At 45.5% G+C, this 14,256-nt stretch overlaps 2 protein-coding genes across 2 annotated transcripts in view; one reads left to right on the top strand and one right to left on the bottom strand.

Moving 5' to 3' along the window:
- Nucleotides 1–2,631: 2,631 nt before the first annotated feature.
- LOC143372943 (uncharacterized) overlaps nucleotides 2,632–14,256 on the bottom strand; it is a 66,106-nt gene continuing 54,481 nt past the window's right edge. Inside the window, exons 3-13 of the mRNA XM_076819624.1 lie at nucleotides 13,201–13,300; nucleotides 12,998–13,131; nucleotides 10,696–11,694; nucleotides 10,393–10,609; nucleotides 10,227–10,328; nucleotides 10,065–10,159; nucleotides 9,669–9,980; nucleotides 9,463–9,595; nucleotides 9,134–9,379; nucleotides 8,948–9,067; nucleotides 2,632–8,878 (exon numbers count right to left, since the gene is read on the bottom strand). Of these exons, the coding sequence (XP_076675739.1) occupies nucleotides 8,684–8,878; nucleotides 8,948–9,067; nucleotides 9,134–9,379; nucleotides 9,463–9,595; nucleotides 9,669–9,980; nucleotides 10,065–10,159; nucleotides 10,227–10,328; nucleotides 10,393–10,609; nucleotides 10,696–11,694; nucleotides 12,998–13,131; nucleotides 13,201–13,300 (2,653 nt within the window). The 3' untranslated portion in view covers nucleotides 2,632–8,683. The remainder of the gene's footprint in view (nucleotides 8,879–8,947; nucleotides 9,068–9,133; nucleotides 9,380–9,462; nucleotides 9,596–9,668; nucleotides 9,981–10,064; nucleotides 10,160–10,226; nucleotides 10,329–10,392; nucleotides 10,610–10,695; nucleotides 11,695–12,997; nucleotides 13,132–13,200; nucleotides 13,301–14,256) is intronic.
- The window catches only part of Sytbeta (Synaptotagmin beta), a 155,361-nt gene continuing 151,599 nt past the window's right edge, over nucleotides 10,495–14,256 (top strand). Inside the window, exon 1 of the mRNA XM_076819632.1 lies at nucleotides 10,495–10,632. The gene's annotated coding sequence lies outside the window, so the exon portion shown is untranslated. The remainder of the gene's footprint in view (nucleotides 10,633–14,256) is intronic.

The raw sequence follows: 14,256 nt of genomic DNA, 5'->3' as shown, positions 1-14,256 counted from the left end.
GACAGAATCGCGCCCCCGGCTTAATACGGGGACCTGCGCGGACCGGTTGCGCGATCGACGGCACGGCGTGTTGCAGCCTGTCGAACTCAACACATGCCCGCCAGCGTGCACGGACGTGAACCCACATTCGAGCCTGCATCCGCGCGTGCGCGCGCGAAAGCGGTGTGTATTCCCGTAGTGCGATTTCGCGTGAACGCTACACGATTTAGGCGTAGCAATTATTGAAGTTGTACCCTTGTTCTTTCGTCTACAGTGCATGAATCTTTTAACACACTTTGGGCGCTGATATACAGGTTGGTTACTAACAATACTTAACCTATAATGTTGGTTACTTGTTTACGTAGGTTTTAAGCGGGCGATGGATTGAATTTAAGATCTTCGCTTTGTGTATTCCCTCGACTTTTTAATACAAACGCGAACTGACTGGCGTTACGTGTACGCGATGGGAAAGCAATGCAATTGCATATCGGTTTCCACGAGCACTCGAGTCTTTTCATTTATCTATTTTGATATTGTGGGTAAGTGGAATGGAGGATGTTCTTTCTTTTAATGTCGGTTTCTGGAAAGGGTTCTGAGTAAAGAACGTGTGCTTGGTATACTAGAAATGACTTTCATTGTATGGGGATTTGTTCGCTTATCGAACGTGATTAATTTACTAGGAAAAGACTAATTCATGTTGCGGTTACACGCGTGAAATGTAAAAATAGCTGGCGAATAAATGCGTTGAATGACTTAGAAATGAGTGACTCATAGTTGTGCAAAAAATCCCCATGATGTCACTAGTAAGATGAATTATTGTGGATGTTTCAAATTCATAACAGTATTCCTCCATTTTGTAAATTTAACACTCCAGTTCGGTTAATTATAGATTATTCTGATTTAAGTTACTATCTACTCTCGTTCAATTTTCATGAAAATCTTGTGCTTCGTGTGAAAGCCAAATGAAACTTATGCGAAGGGAACGTCTTAAGCTCTTGATAACTCGTATCAAACAATATTTGAATATTATATCCGCCAGCTGAACAGAAGCCCGACTGTACACTTCCCTTTCTGTGATAATAAACAACGCCCTTTTGCTTGGCACCTTACAGTTATCTCTTCAAGTACCACATTATCAGTGTGGCTAGTGCAGTGAATTTGCTATTCAATTATACATTGTACTATTCGTACAAAGAATCCATCAACTTTCGCAATCACAGATGCAGAAAACGGCTTCAATTTTGCTAAATAGCTTAGTGCAGCCACCTTGCGATGGAATTGTAAAACCATCCAATGGTAAATGTCACAGGCGAGTGTACCTCGCACAGAGGTCTATCCGATAGCACAGACCAAGTATAGGATAGACCTAGCGATCACGCAGTGTAATTTTGTGTCACACGCTCCGGGGAGCTCCCGAGCCTCCTTACCATTTTCGTGTCACACCCAACCTTATCGATTAAGTCTAAAATAAGATTACAATGCTACAAGTGGTAGGAATTAAAAATAAATCATATCGAAAACATTTAAAATATATTTATAGAAACACCATTTGTACTTATTTTCATAAAGAGTGTAGCAAGGTAAGCACGAGCAAACGGCCCCAATGGCAAATCTTGCTGTTATTCTTTGCTAAACATTGTTGCTCAGCTGAAACACCATTCTGTGAAATTTCAGATCTCTACCTTCTCGTTTAAGGATAATATAGGGGTTAAAGCCTTTAAATTTGCCATCTTTTTTCTCGGTTACTACTTAAGATAAATAAATGAAACAAAAGGGGAAAAATACTTTAAATATTTCAGCGAGATTCTGTGAAGAGAAAAAGATTTCTGTATGTATTTCTGAATACAGTAAGATAGAAGGATAAGTGCAAATTGGAATATTTCAGCGAGATACTGGAACTGATGGGTTTTGGACAATTTTTAAAGTCCTCTCTGTTTCAGCACCTTTTCGAAATATACCATGTTACAATTCCTTGGCGCGGTATTCCACGTTACATCATGAAAGCATGTCTATCACAAATAATGTTATTTATATAAATTTTTATGTTAAATAAATTCGTTTTGCGTTAAATAAACCCGAATAGGACAGCAAGGTTAAAATGTATTCGATTTACATTTATAATTTTTTTTTTCATTTATAATTTACATTTGTAAATCGCGGGTTTCGAATGACCTAGTTTTACACGTGCTGAATTCTAATTCCTACCACGCGTAGCATTGCAATCTGTTTCGAGACTTCACCGGTAACGTTGCATGCGACACTAAAATGGTAATAAGGTCCTGGACCCCACAAACCGGTGACAAAAAAATGTATCGTGTGGTCTATCCTATATCTCGTCTATGCTAGTAGGATTGCGATAGAATCTCCCTCTGAATGCGTTGCATACGACGCCACGGAAATGGTAAGGGCTCTCTAAAGCCCTGTATCGGCGCGACTCAATATTACATTGAATTTTCAATTTGCGAATCAGTGAATCAAATTATATTTTTAACATGTCTGCGTTTTTTGTACATTTTTTTTTCTATTTTTGCAGTTGTGGCGTGTATTACAATCGTTGTTTTAGAAGATGGAACCGGCTTTCCACAGTAAGGTAATTTTAATGATATTTTTAGCGGAATCATATTCGCGGCAGGGAATTGTAAGGTTATAAAATTTCATTTCGAATAATGAACAGGACTTGAAAATTTATTCATACGTGAAGAGTACATTTTTATTTTCGATTTGCACCAGAATTTATTCGAATGAAAATTTTGTCCCTTATTTTTTGCCTGTGAGATCTTTTTCGGTGTAGCGTTATAAGTTGCCCGCGCTGGATTTCGAAATGTCGCTGCCAGCAATATTTTAGTTACAGGTTGCAACAAATACCTTCGATAGATATGTAATTACAAAACAAAATATAAAAAAATACGAAATATTCTGGACAAATATTCTTTCTTCCTAAGCAAAGATTATCCACTTTGTTCATAAAATCAAAGAAACTTCATTCAAATAGCCTGTTTCAATAAAAATTCATTCGAGCAACTTCTAACTCTGTGAAAACATCAGAGATGTCGTTTTACGCGAGTGGCGCCGGCAAATGTATTTGAATTTGAAAAATATTGGGCGATCAGTTTTCTGAAACTTTCCAGCTTGTTCAATTACGAATTGGAAACGGTCAGTTGTTAGTTTACATATATTTCTTTCGAATGTTGTAGGTAGAACCTGGAACCATGATCAACAACGATCATGTATAGCTTATAGTTCGCGATTCTCCGTGTATTTTACTTACACGTTTGCATAGCGAGTAACGTTCTCACGTGTAATATATTCCTTTTCACAGTTTTAATGTAAGGTCGCTCTTTTCTTCTTTCTTTTCAATCGGTTTATAATTAGTACAGTACAATGCAATGTGTAACAAGATACACGTTATTCCTTTCACAAGCATAAGCTCGAACGTACCTTATCTTAAGGGATATGTTACTATTGCTAAAATCAATTATTTAAATCTAGACAAATTTCCCATGTAGTTCTTCCATTCAATAAATCTAATACTTTTAAATAGACATATAACATCGAGATCATGAAACTGAGGAGCAAAAGTACACACACGGTGAATCCAACTATTTAACGGTATATGGATAATTCACCTTTACAGTTGCTTTCCTTTTTTTTTCTTGAAAAAAGTAGTCGTCAGACTGAATCGATTAAAACCACCATCAGAGATAGTCTTTTTACCTCGAAAGATGGTTGTCCTCGTCCAATTTCGCGGACCAACAGGATTTTGGTTGTTTCATTATTAAAAAATAAAATTCCATGGAAAGTTGAAGTTCGCGTGCTCATATGTCCCCGCATGACGTAGGTACAATTTCTTTCAGCTGTTCAAGGAATTTGGTTGGTACTATTCTGTCTTCCCGCAGCAACAAAATTATTGTTCACGATGGAAATATTTCTATCCCCTAGAGCGTTGGTATCGGTAGGCATTTGTATACTCCGTAGTTGTTTTAAAGGACTCAGTCTGTGTTACAGTGTGTAAACGCTTTAACAATTCCCTTAAGTCCGTTAAGTAGAATAGTGTCACCGATTGTTGCGCGTAGATTGGCGGTCAGTTGAAAATCCCCACGGTTTGATTTCACGTTACAACCAGGCGGTACGCCCGAGCATGATCCGAAATGTAATTAGAAAGGGCTTGGCAAGGATTGTTCTTCAAAAAGTTTCCACCTTAATCAATAAGATACAAAGATTAATGCATATACAGGGTGAGGTGAATGTGCCCTTATTATATCACAGAGAGGCGTAACAAAAATATAAAACAATTTAAACTTTATATTATTTTTTTTTTTCTTTCGTATGAATCGTACACTCATGCAACGGCTACGCGCCGCGATTCGTCCCACAATCTTCTCCCCATCGAGATCGCAAATTAGAATTTAATCTCGTAAATCAATCGCAGCAATTTTATCCGCCATCCAGAATCTAATTGTAAGGTGGACGCGGGAAATAATCAATCGACGACGGCGCGATATATTCGAGGTGTAACTGCCACGTTACAAACAAATACTCTACGCCAAGAAAATGATATTTCTTCGCGACGCTCCCCTCCACTTCCCTCGATCGTCGTCTGTTCAGTTTTTTTTTAACACAGCCCAGTTCTCGGGGTACGTTTAATAACAGATTCATTCCGAGATGCTTACTAATCCCAGCGATAAATCAACGAATTCGATCAATTCAGAGACCGCTCAAGTTTACGAATTAACGAAGGAAACGTTACCCTGGTAAATTATAGCTACGTCGCTTCCCACTGAACGAAGTCTCCTAGTAGACATCAGCCTACTTATCATTGTTATTCACCTGCAGCGTTAACTACGGTGTTTGTGGTACGAATCGCATAGCATTATTATTGTCATCATCACTCTTTTCTTTTTTATTTTCTTTTTCTCCTATAACTCACTTTCTCGCTATCTTTCGCGCTGCCCCTGTCGCGGGTCCTGTACGTTCTCTCGTTCCTTCATTCTCTCCCAATCTCTCACCCCGTGTCTCTATCGCGCCGTCTCTTTCTCTCTCACGCATGCACGCATTCTCTTCCTCTCTGGTTCCCATTCTGTCTTCCTTTCTGCTCCCTATATCGGTTATGCACACACACACACACACTCATACACACACTCTCTCTCTCTCTGTCTCTCTTAACTTCGTCTATAGCTAGCCTCTGACAAAACTAAATTCTGGTAAACGAGAAGCAAGCTATTGAACGTCTTCAATGTTCTTCTCCCCCTGTCTCTTCGTACTGCGCCGTATGTAATATATATTTTAGTTTAACAGTAAACTTAGCACGCTTCGCAACGTGCGCGCACGCGCGCCACAGACACGCGGGCACACGTTAAACGCCGTGACACGGGCGTGCCTGTGTGCGGGTGCGCGCCAGCGTTCGCCACGTAGGTATTAAGAATAAAAGATCAGTTTTTGTGCTGATGTACAACAGTGTTAAATGGTAATTCGACTTACGTGTATACAGATTATACATACGTACTACGTACGGTCTCGTGAGTGCAAAGTGGAGCGCGAGGGCGGCTCGATTAATCGCGTTTCGTCGCTGGGCATTGGTGGTTGCGAGAAAGTAGGATAATAGGATTATCTTCGATCTAGAGAAATCTGCTGCAAGAAATGGATCGATCGATCTGCTTGCTGGATCCTGGGACTTGGGCATGAGTCTTCTATGCTTGGACGTTAGGGCTGCGCAGATGGCGTAATACTTTCGGGGTCGAACACATTATTATAGAGCACACAGAGAGATGATATAAGACGGAAGTAGAGGATGGGTAATTGTCTAGGAAATCGGAGTGACATCGGTGGTTATTTAGAATTCGTCTGAAACCGAAGAGAAATTGTATTGAAAGAATACCAGCTGGATTTGCTTGGATCGTCAACAGATCCTTTCAACTTTGCTTTTCTAGATTCGAAGGATGGTTGGCTCATGGTTATGCTACGAGTCGAGGATCTCTCGAGGGCATTAGCGCTTCTTGCTACGAGGGTGCAGTAACATCTGTTTCACGCGCAACTTGTCTCTTTGCCGAGAGATTTAATCTGAATAGACCGCGGTAACAGGGGGATCAATCTCGATGAATCTCGATCGTTCTCGCGGATCACTTTGCACGAAACGATGCAGAGATACAATATCGTCCACGATGGATAAATTTTACAAATATATTTACGGAGTTAATGAGAATTCAGCGATATTAGTCCCATAGTAAGTTGACGATAGAAAAAACCTGAATAAGTTCATAAGTATGGATTGAAATAGTCGGCATTTATGACAAAAGATGTATAGTATAGAGTGTAAAATTCTCTCGTAATGGTATCTATAATATATGTATAGATGTAGTATGTATATATACACGTGTATGTGTATGGTTATATGTAAAATGTGTACGTGTACGTGCCTGTATACGAAGGATGTAGTTTGTTAAATTTTTAATCGTGTACGAAGAGGTACAAAATTTATAGGTATAGAATAGACTATGAGGTCCGAAAGGCTATCTAATTCATTCGATTCGCACCGACGATCCCGTTGGTCGTGATCCATGCGAGATTTGCCATTTCAAACGGAACGCAAACCCTAATCTGACGTTTCAAAGGAACGCGGCGCGCATCCAATTGTCATCGAACAGTTCCAATTCGGGGATAGCGTGGGTAACGAAGAGGAGCTTTAAGAGCCGCCAAAAAATCCTGTCGAATGTTTTCAACATCCCGTCAGGTGTGGTAAATTTAAAGTAGCCGCATTTGTTCAAAGCAAAGCCTGCGCGTAAGTGGTTTCAATTAAATGGCAGTATACATTGAATTACCAGCAATAATCGCGTTATCACCACTGGCAGCAACGTAATCGTAGCCTCGAACGACCAGCGGGATTGTTAACGCGCGCCAGTGAGGCAATCTTTAGGATGAAAAGTCGACGCAAGGAGTTCATCGTTAAACTTTACCTCGCGTCACAAACAACCGGCAGCAGTTTTGCATCGACCCTGCATTGCTCGAAGATTGTGTGTATAGTTCGGTCGAGCGCCAATTACTGTCGCGTAGGAGGAATAAGAGGTGGATGAAACGATGGGTAAGAGAAGGCAGATCGTGACGGGGGGAAATGGAGAAAGGAACGTTAAGGGTCGAAAGGATGATCGTCGATCGTGTCGTTAGGAGGGAGTGTAACGCAATCGGGCATCGATCGTCCACGTTTCGAACTGAATGCTCTGCACGTCGTGTACGTCGTCAATAAACTCTGTACAAACATTAACAGTCCATTGGGAACAACAACATTTACATTTCGACGAGGCCCCGAACCAGAGCCTCCGTCGTTCGTAAATTCATCGACCAGACGATGCATCGAGTCGTCGATTCGTTTCCCTATCATCTCCCCGTTCCATTCATCGGACCGTAAACCTCGTGGCCGGAGAGCCGACGAGCGAGATCGAGGTGGTACGTTGCACTAAAGGAAACGAAAGATCGTAAGACAATACGGAAGCGAGCAACTTCCATGGGCAATCGCGAGTGCAATAAGAAAAGATTCTGGCGTTAAATGAGAAACGAATTCGCTTGTTCGGTAAAGGAATAGTGACTTAACATGCCTTTCTATGTAACCGTTCACCTTACATACCGATGCGACACACACGGAATGGTTGAATGCAATTTCTATACACGTAAGGAAGGTTCGATTAAGATCGGCGCGATTGGAATCGATCTACGTACACGTTCGCGCCAGAAAACCAAACGCCGTTTTAATTTCACTAGTTTCCCTGACTCCTCCGTTATCCGTGCGCTTTCATTCTCTTTACCTCGCTTTTCACAATCCGTCGACAACGAACGAAACGGATACAAAAAAAGGGCAGAATGACCGTGCCCCTTGGCCCTGACGTTTGCCGGTCGTATATTATATAAAATATCGATATAAATATTTGAGCGTCGCGTGTGAGGGAACGTCACGGTCGTCACAAAGCCCGCTCGAACCTTCCTCGCGGGAGGGGCACACGATGTGAACGACGATGCGGACCCGGGGGGTCTGCGAAACGATTTGTGCCTAAACTTGGTGATTTTCATATCGGTACATCAGTCTGAAAATGATTGATACCAGCTCCGTGCTCTACGCGTGCCCGCTTACGGTCCGTTTACGGTAGGCTTCCCGCACCAATTCGCTCAGCCGAACGTCCCTGGGCTTTAGCCACGGAGCCGTCTTTTAGAGTCTTACAATTAGATGAAACAACGTTATCATGCATTTCCATTTAGGACACGTACGACAGGATACGAGGTCGACATTGAAACGCATACCATTGAGTCGGTAACGATTTGGTGGATCGTAAGTCGCTCGTTTTTCTTCTTTCCTACCACGTACGCAGCGAGAGGGGGTGGTCACCTCCGTTGCAACGTGGAGGAGAACGGTCGAATGTGGAATGCCTTAGACACGGAGGAATACTTACAAGTAGTTATAACATCGATAGAAAATCTTTTTAGTTTGCTTTGAGGCCTTAAACACGCCAGCACCCTGTGGCTCCCACATCTTTGACGAAACACATACGAGACTGTTCGATTCGTAATGTTGGCGAAACGTAACGGCTAGAACTTAGCAATCTCATCTCCGCCGCTAGCAACGAGATGTATAATTACACACAAGACCGGTATAGCATTGCCGGCTCTCCATGTATAGGTACTTTAAACCTGGCACAGCGTCTGATTGCTCCATTGCCGTCGCTTACGTGCTCCTTCTTCTGAGCGAATGCCACATGGCGACTGGACGTCTCCAACCGTCCAGCATCAGCTCACTCCAATGAGTGAGGGCGGTGCCAGTGGACGTCGAACCGACGACGATGTGCCCCACCGGGTACGCTTTCGAATTCACCCCCTGCTCGCTGCTCGTTTCCATCACGGTCAACCTTAGCTGTACATCCTGCGAACGGAGGGACGTGTTAGTATAATAAAACTCGGCCCTCGGGCGACAGAACGATATTATCAGAACCTGCAGCATGTCCATGGGCACGTTGAAAACCATCGCCTCGTTGAAGATCGGGCTGTTCTCGCTTCTCTTCACGGACGTATTCTCCTTCTGTAGCTCCTGCCCCTGCCGCAGCAAGTACACCTTCGCGACACGAGAAATATGCATGTTTACGCGCAATTCTGCTGGTAGGCCGTTTTATTAACGTACCTCGACGAAGAAGTCCCCAGGTACTGTACCAGCGCCACGCAGATTCTTGGCTTCCACGACGACCAGGGTGAGCGTCTCGGTGGTTAATAAATAGCTCAAAGAGAACATCAGTTCACCCAGTCGCGGGGTTGACGTTATGAGAGGTAGCCAGGTGGTGGCTGGCGCTCTGGGGGGAAGCCCGAGTCTTAAGGTAGCTTCCCCGATCAGGGATGCACCTCCGCCGATACCGGTGTTATCGGAATACACCTTGGAGATCCCATGCGCGGATTATTGTAATTAATCGTGGAGGATGATTCCGCTTAATTCTATTGATTCTCGTCGGTACTTACCTCGACGAGAAGAGTCCTGACTATAGGAACGCTACCCAGAGGGAAGAAGAACTTCTCCTGGTAACTGGGCGACGGGCATTCTCTGTATATCCTAGTTTGCACGTGCTTCTGCCTTTCGGGCAGTAAACATACTCTGAAACAGCAAGTGCTCCTTGTTAATCGGGCCTCGCGTCTCGCTCGGTGTGCTTGTCATGGTAGAATCGAACCTAGCAAATGTGTCTCGAGCGGGTTGACTGTCCGACGTAATAAGATCTCTTGCCTCGAGGACACTGACTACCAACCAACACTCGTTGTCATTCCCTCGCGTAATCCATCTGTCGTATTCGACGCCGATACAGACGTGACCGGCGATAGGCGTTTCTTCAGGCTCGTCCGATTCATCCGGCGGAGGCTCTGGTTCCGGTGCCTGGGGCCCGCGACGACACCCAGGGCTGATATCATTGTAATCGTTCAGGTTGAAATTCGCGATGAAAGCGTTCTCCTTCAGAACAGCGTAGTAGCCATCATTGTTCCGTTTCCTATAAAACAAGATGATCGATCGACGTGCCAGACTCCTCCGTGGCAAATAAAATCGCTAGATACAATGCAAGCTGGACGCCCACCTCAGCGAGTCATCGTCATCGAGCTCGTTCAGCTCGTGCAGCCCGTTCAACCTTTGCATGGGATTCGTCCTCTGCTCGATACTGTTCAGAATGTCCTGGAAATAGTTTTTATCAGACCGACGATATCGACAGTTAATCCGATTAGTTACAGAGTCTCCCTACCTGTGACGTCCTCATGACACTTGGATCGCTCATGCAGTTGGTCGGATTGTGATGCTTGAGTAACAACGGGGATGACGGGGGGTCTTGCAAGCTGTCGTAGACCTGGTTGAAAGGAGTAGGATATAATAACCGACGGAGGTGCGCAACGCTGGTCACGTAGATCTACCTCTTGTGCAGTTTTTTGTGCTTTCCAGTTGAGCTCGGGACTGTCGAGGTCGGAGCTACGCCTAGAGTTGCCGGGGCCTATTATATCGGGATCGTTCTCCGCGTACGTGTCCTGGACGTCGTTCTCCATCTGGTTGTCGGGGTTCCCTTCCACCGGCGACGGTGATCTCGGCGGGAACGGGAACGACTGGACTTGCTGTGCCGAGGGAAGGACCGATCTACGGTGACGCGAGACAGTGTAGTAAGTGGCGACAGCAGCTTTCCCTCCGTAACAAATCGCTCGACGATTTAACAAGCAACGTACTTGTAAAACTCCGACGCGTCGATGTAGCTTTGCGACGTGAACAATCTCAGCGCGTTGAATATCCTTTCGCCGGTGGTCGGCTCGTTCTTCTTTGGCACATCGTCTAGGGGGTCGGGCGGAGCGGGCGGCGGCGGTACAGGGCTCGAGGCCGAATGCCCGTTAACTTTCATCGCGTCGATCGACCCGTGCATGGTATCGTCGCACCACACGTGATCCTGGTCCTGGTGAAGATCCAGCTCGTTCATCGTATCGTAAATGGGAAGTTCAGGTAGGCTCCGGATGTACTGGGAGACCTTCTGCATGTCGCTCTGTGGGCTGGAGCCTCGGAACGAAGTCATCTCGATGCTCTGCATCTCGTTGCTCTTGTAGTCCAGGTCGTTGTTCAGGCTCTGAGTGCTCTGAAGCATCTTGGACAACGGCTCGACCCCGTATCTCGTTCTCAGCATGGTCTGGCTGGCGGCATTCGAAGAATTCGTCATGCCGAAGCTGCTGGGCGAGCCTCTCGAGTCATTCCTGGCGTGCTGGCGTATCATGTCGCTTCTCTGTACTATATCGTAGCTGCCGTAGCTGATGCCCCCGTCCTCGCCCCCTTTGTCGTCCAGAGTAGCTATAGGCGCGCCGTGCACCCCGTATCTGATACTGGTCGACTCCACGCCGGCGTCGAACGGTCTGTAAGCATTGCACCTGCTGTCCTTCCTTCGTTCCTCCTGCAGCTCGTACATTAGCCTCGGGTCGCCGTGATTCTGCGCGACGTTGGTAGCCACGTCGTCGAACCTGAAGGAAGATCCGAACACCGTCTGCAACGATGGCGGCGGAGTTGACGGACCTGGGCCAGCCCCTTGCATTCTCAGGTAGTCTAAGGCGCTCGAGGGCTGAAGTGGCGACGGCCTTGTACGAGCTGTTGGCCTTGGTTGAGGTGCTGGCCTCAAAGGCTGTGGTGGAATTGTACTCGGCGCGGCTCCCAGAGGCGGGTGTAGATCTCTGTCCACTGGCTCGAATCTGTAAATGTTAAAGGTTTCTGGTATATAAAAACATCTTCCCGTTCCTTCTCTCCGCCCTCTCCTTTCAATATTTGGCTGCCTTCGACGCACGGACCACGGTTTTACGTACCCGATCATATGTACGTGATATATCGATGAATATTTTTAAAGGTGGCTAGCGAACCTAATAGAACAGGGATTTACGAATGTTTAATTCAACGTTCCTTATGCTTTCCCACGGAGATTTTCTTTATCAGCTCCATTCGCGTCCTTTAATCTGCCATCTCACCTTGACACGCGCGATCAATCTTTTTTTAATTAATCGCTGTTAATTATTTCGTAACAGGTGGTTGCTAACGCTCTGTGTGCGCGCAGGTCGCACGCATATTGTTATTCGTTTCATTCGACCTGCAAATTCGTGTCCAATTTGCCGTGCTTATGTGAAGTCGGACGTTTCATTTGTTAAATATTAAGCACGATTCCGGCCGAAATATGGATTCGATATCGCGTTTTACGGCGTGCCGCGTTTCGCAGAGGTTTCGACCTTTCTCGCATTTAAATATTAAGCATCGATTGGCAGGCCCGTTGGGCATCGCGTGCCCACTGAAAGAAAAGGTCCGCGTAATTTTTGTTGTAAATATAGATGCGATATATAGAGTCGAATTGCTTTAATCTTTCCGCGTCGCGCGCGTTAACGATCGCCGAGCAGCGAGCGTACCACGTTGACCATCGTTTCCCAACCACATACATACCTCGCAGCCATGCCCAAATAGAAAGGAAAATGTCTCTTCTTAAAAAATCGATGTTACGCGCTATCAGCGACGAATCGTTAAAATATATTCACTTGTAACAGCGCGGCCGGTACTTAATCGCGACTAGCTTTCGAGTCGCGCCCGTTAATAGTTTCACTCAATTATTCTGAGTGCTCGTTCTGAAAAATGCTATTATAGTACCCATCGAGCATTGGCGCCGGCCAGAAAATTGCCAATATCGGGGAGGGGTAATACTTTGACACTGTTCTTTATTGATACAAAGTTCACGCGTAATTAACGACAGCGCCCCGTTAAAACTTCTTTATCGATTTAATCAGCAGAGAGACCCTTTCGAACGTTTCCCCGTAAAACCTTCCTTCTAAAATAATTCCCCCAGTCTAATCCCAGTTTAATTAACTCCTAATTACCCGCTGTAAGCGGGCTCGTTCCGTTACGACGTTACACGAAATACTTTGCGCTCTAAGATGGCCACGAAACATTGGCAGGCTTCTCTGGTCGAATCGAGCGGGCATAGTATTCTTGGATTTCACTCCCCGATCGGCTCTGTACCTGGTGAAGTCTCCTTGAGCATTCAGTCTCAGGTCGCTGTCGCTATGTAGCATGTACTGAGGCGCATTCCCGCGTTGTCTGCACAAGCCGGGGACTGTCTGTGCAGTGGGATGCTGCGCTTTTACCAAGCCGACCTGCAAATCCGCAGAAAACGATCAGGGGCGTGATAAACTTTCCCGTCGATTTCTCTTTTCATGCTGTACCTTCTCCTCTCGGGGCGCCCACAGCCAGGACAGCCTCTGCCGCCATTCCTCGCAGACGTTCCAAATGTTCCTGGTGCCCCATTGCCAGCCGATGCAGTACCTGGGGAGGGGTGACAATTTCGCGGAAAAGTGTCATTACGTTACGGCCATTGGATGCTGCGAGCAGTTACGGCAGATGTTGCGGTCGATAATCACGTTTACATAGGGAAACTTTCGGGGCAACAGTCTGGGAAATTAGATTACTGGGTCACTCCGCCCGGTCGCTGAAAATATTGATACTTAATGGATGCGGGGCCTAAGTGCTTGATTAATCGAGCGAGCGACAATTTTTCGTGTACACCGACGGGAATCATTGTAAACCGATCGGGCATCCTTCCACCCCTTCCTATTTTTTTTTTATTCCACGTTCGAGCAGATAGCGGAAAGGTGTTTGGTCGCATGGGTCGCTCGGCCAATGGGAGACTAATAGCGTACTCGCAAGCACGCGGGAGTATGCTATTATTAAGCGAGCAGGGAGAGAGAGAGAGAGAGAGAGAGAGAGAGAGAGAGAAAGAGAGAGCGATGTGCGCTCGTCAAAGGGGTCACAGGGAAAATCAATTTTAGTAAGCGCTGTATTAAAAGGGTGAAATAAAATTTCGCTGCAGTCACGGCTAACGGTCATTTAGCCGGAGTCCCGCGCCAACCGAACGGCTTAGAACGCGTACGTATTCCGCATCCCCTCCTGCGCCCCACCGACGGGCGATATTTATTTTACAACCCGGTATTAGGTGGGAACGGCTCGATAAAGGCACCCTTATAAATTCTAATTCACGCTATCTGCCTTTAATGCAACATCGATTCGACATCCCACCTAATGCCCTATATGGACCTTCGGTTGAGCGTTACCGAACCGAGTGGTCGTTAAAAATACGTAAAGCCTAGGCGACGAGATATCGCGATAATATCGTAAATGCAAGTAAAAGATAGGGGTTGATCAGATTTTCAGAAAGATCTTGCTCTATAACTTGGAGTTTCGCTGACGTCGCGTCTCTCCCGGAACGGGCGAGCTCAGCGCTT

The sequence above is a fragment of the Andrena cerasifolii genome, chromosome 9 (assembly GCF_050908995.1).
Source record: "Andrena cerasifolii isolate SP2316 chromosome 9, iyAndCera1_principal, whole genome shotgun sequence".
NCBI lineage: Eukaryota > Metazoa > Arthropoda > Insecta > Hymenoptera > Andrenidae > Andrena > Andrena cerasifolii.
This window is presented reverse-complemented; position numbering and strand designations above follow the sequence as displayed.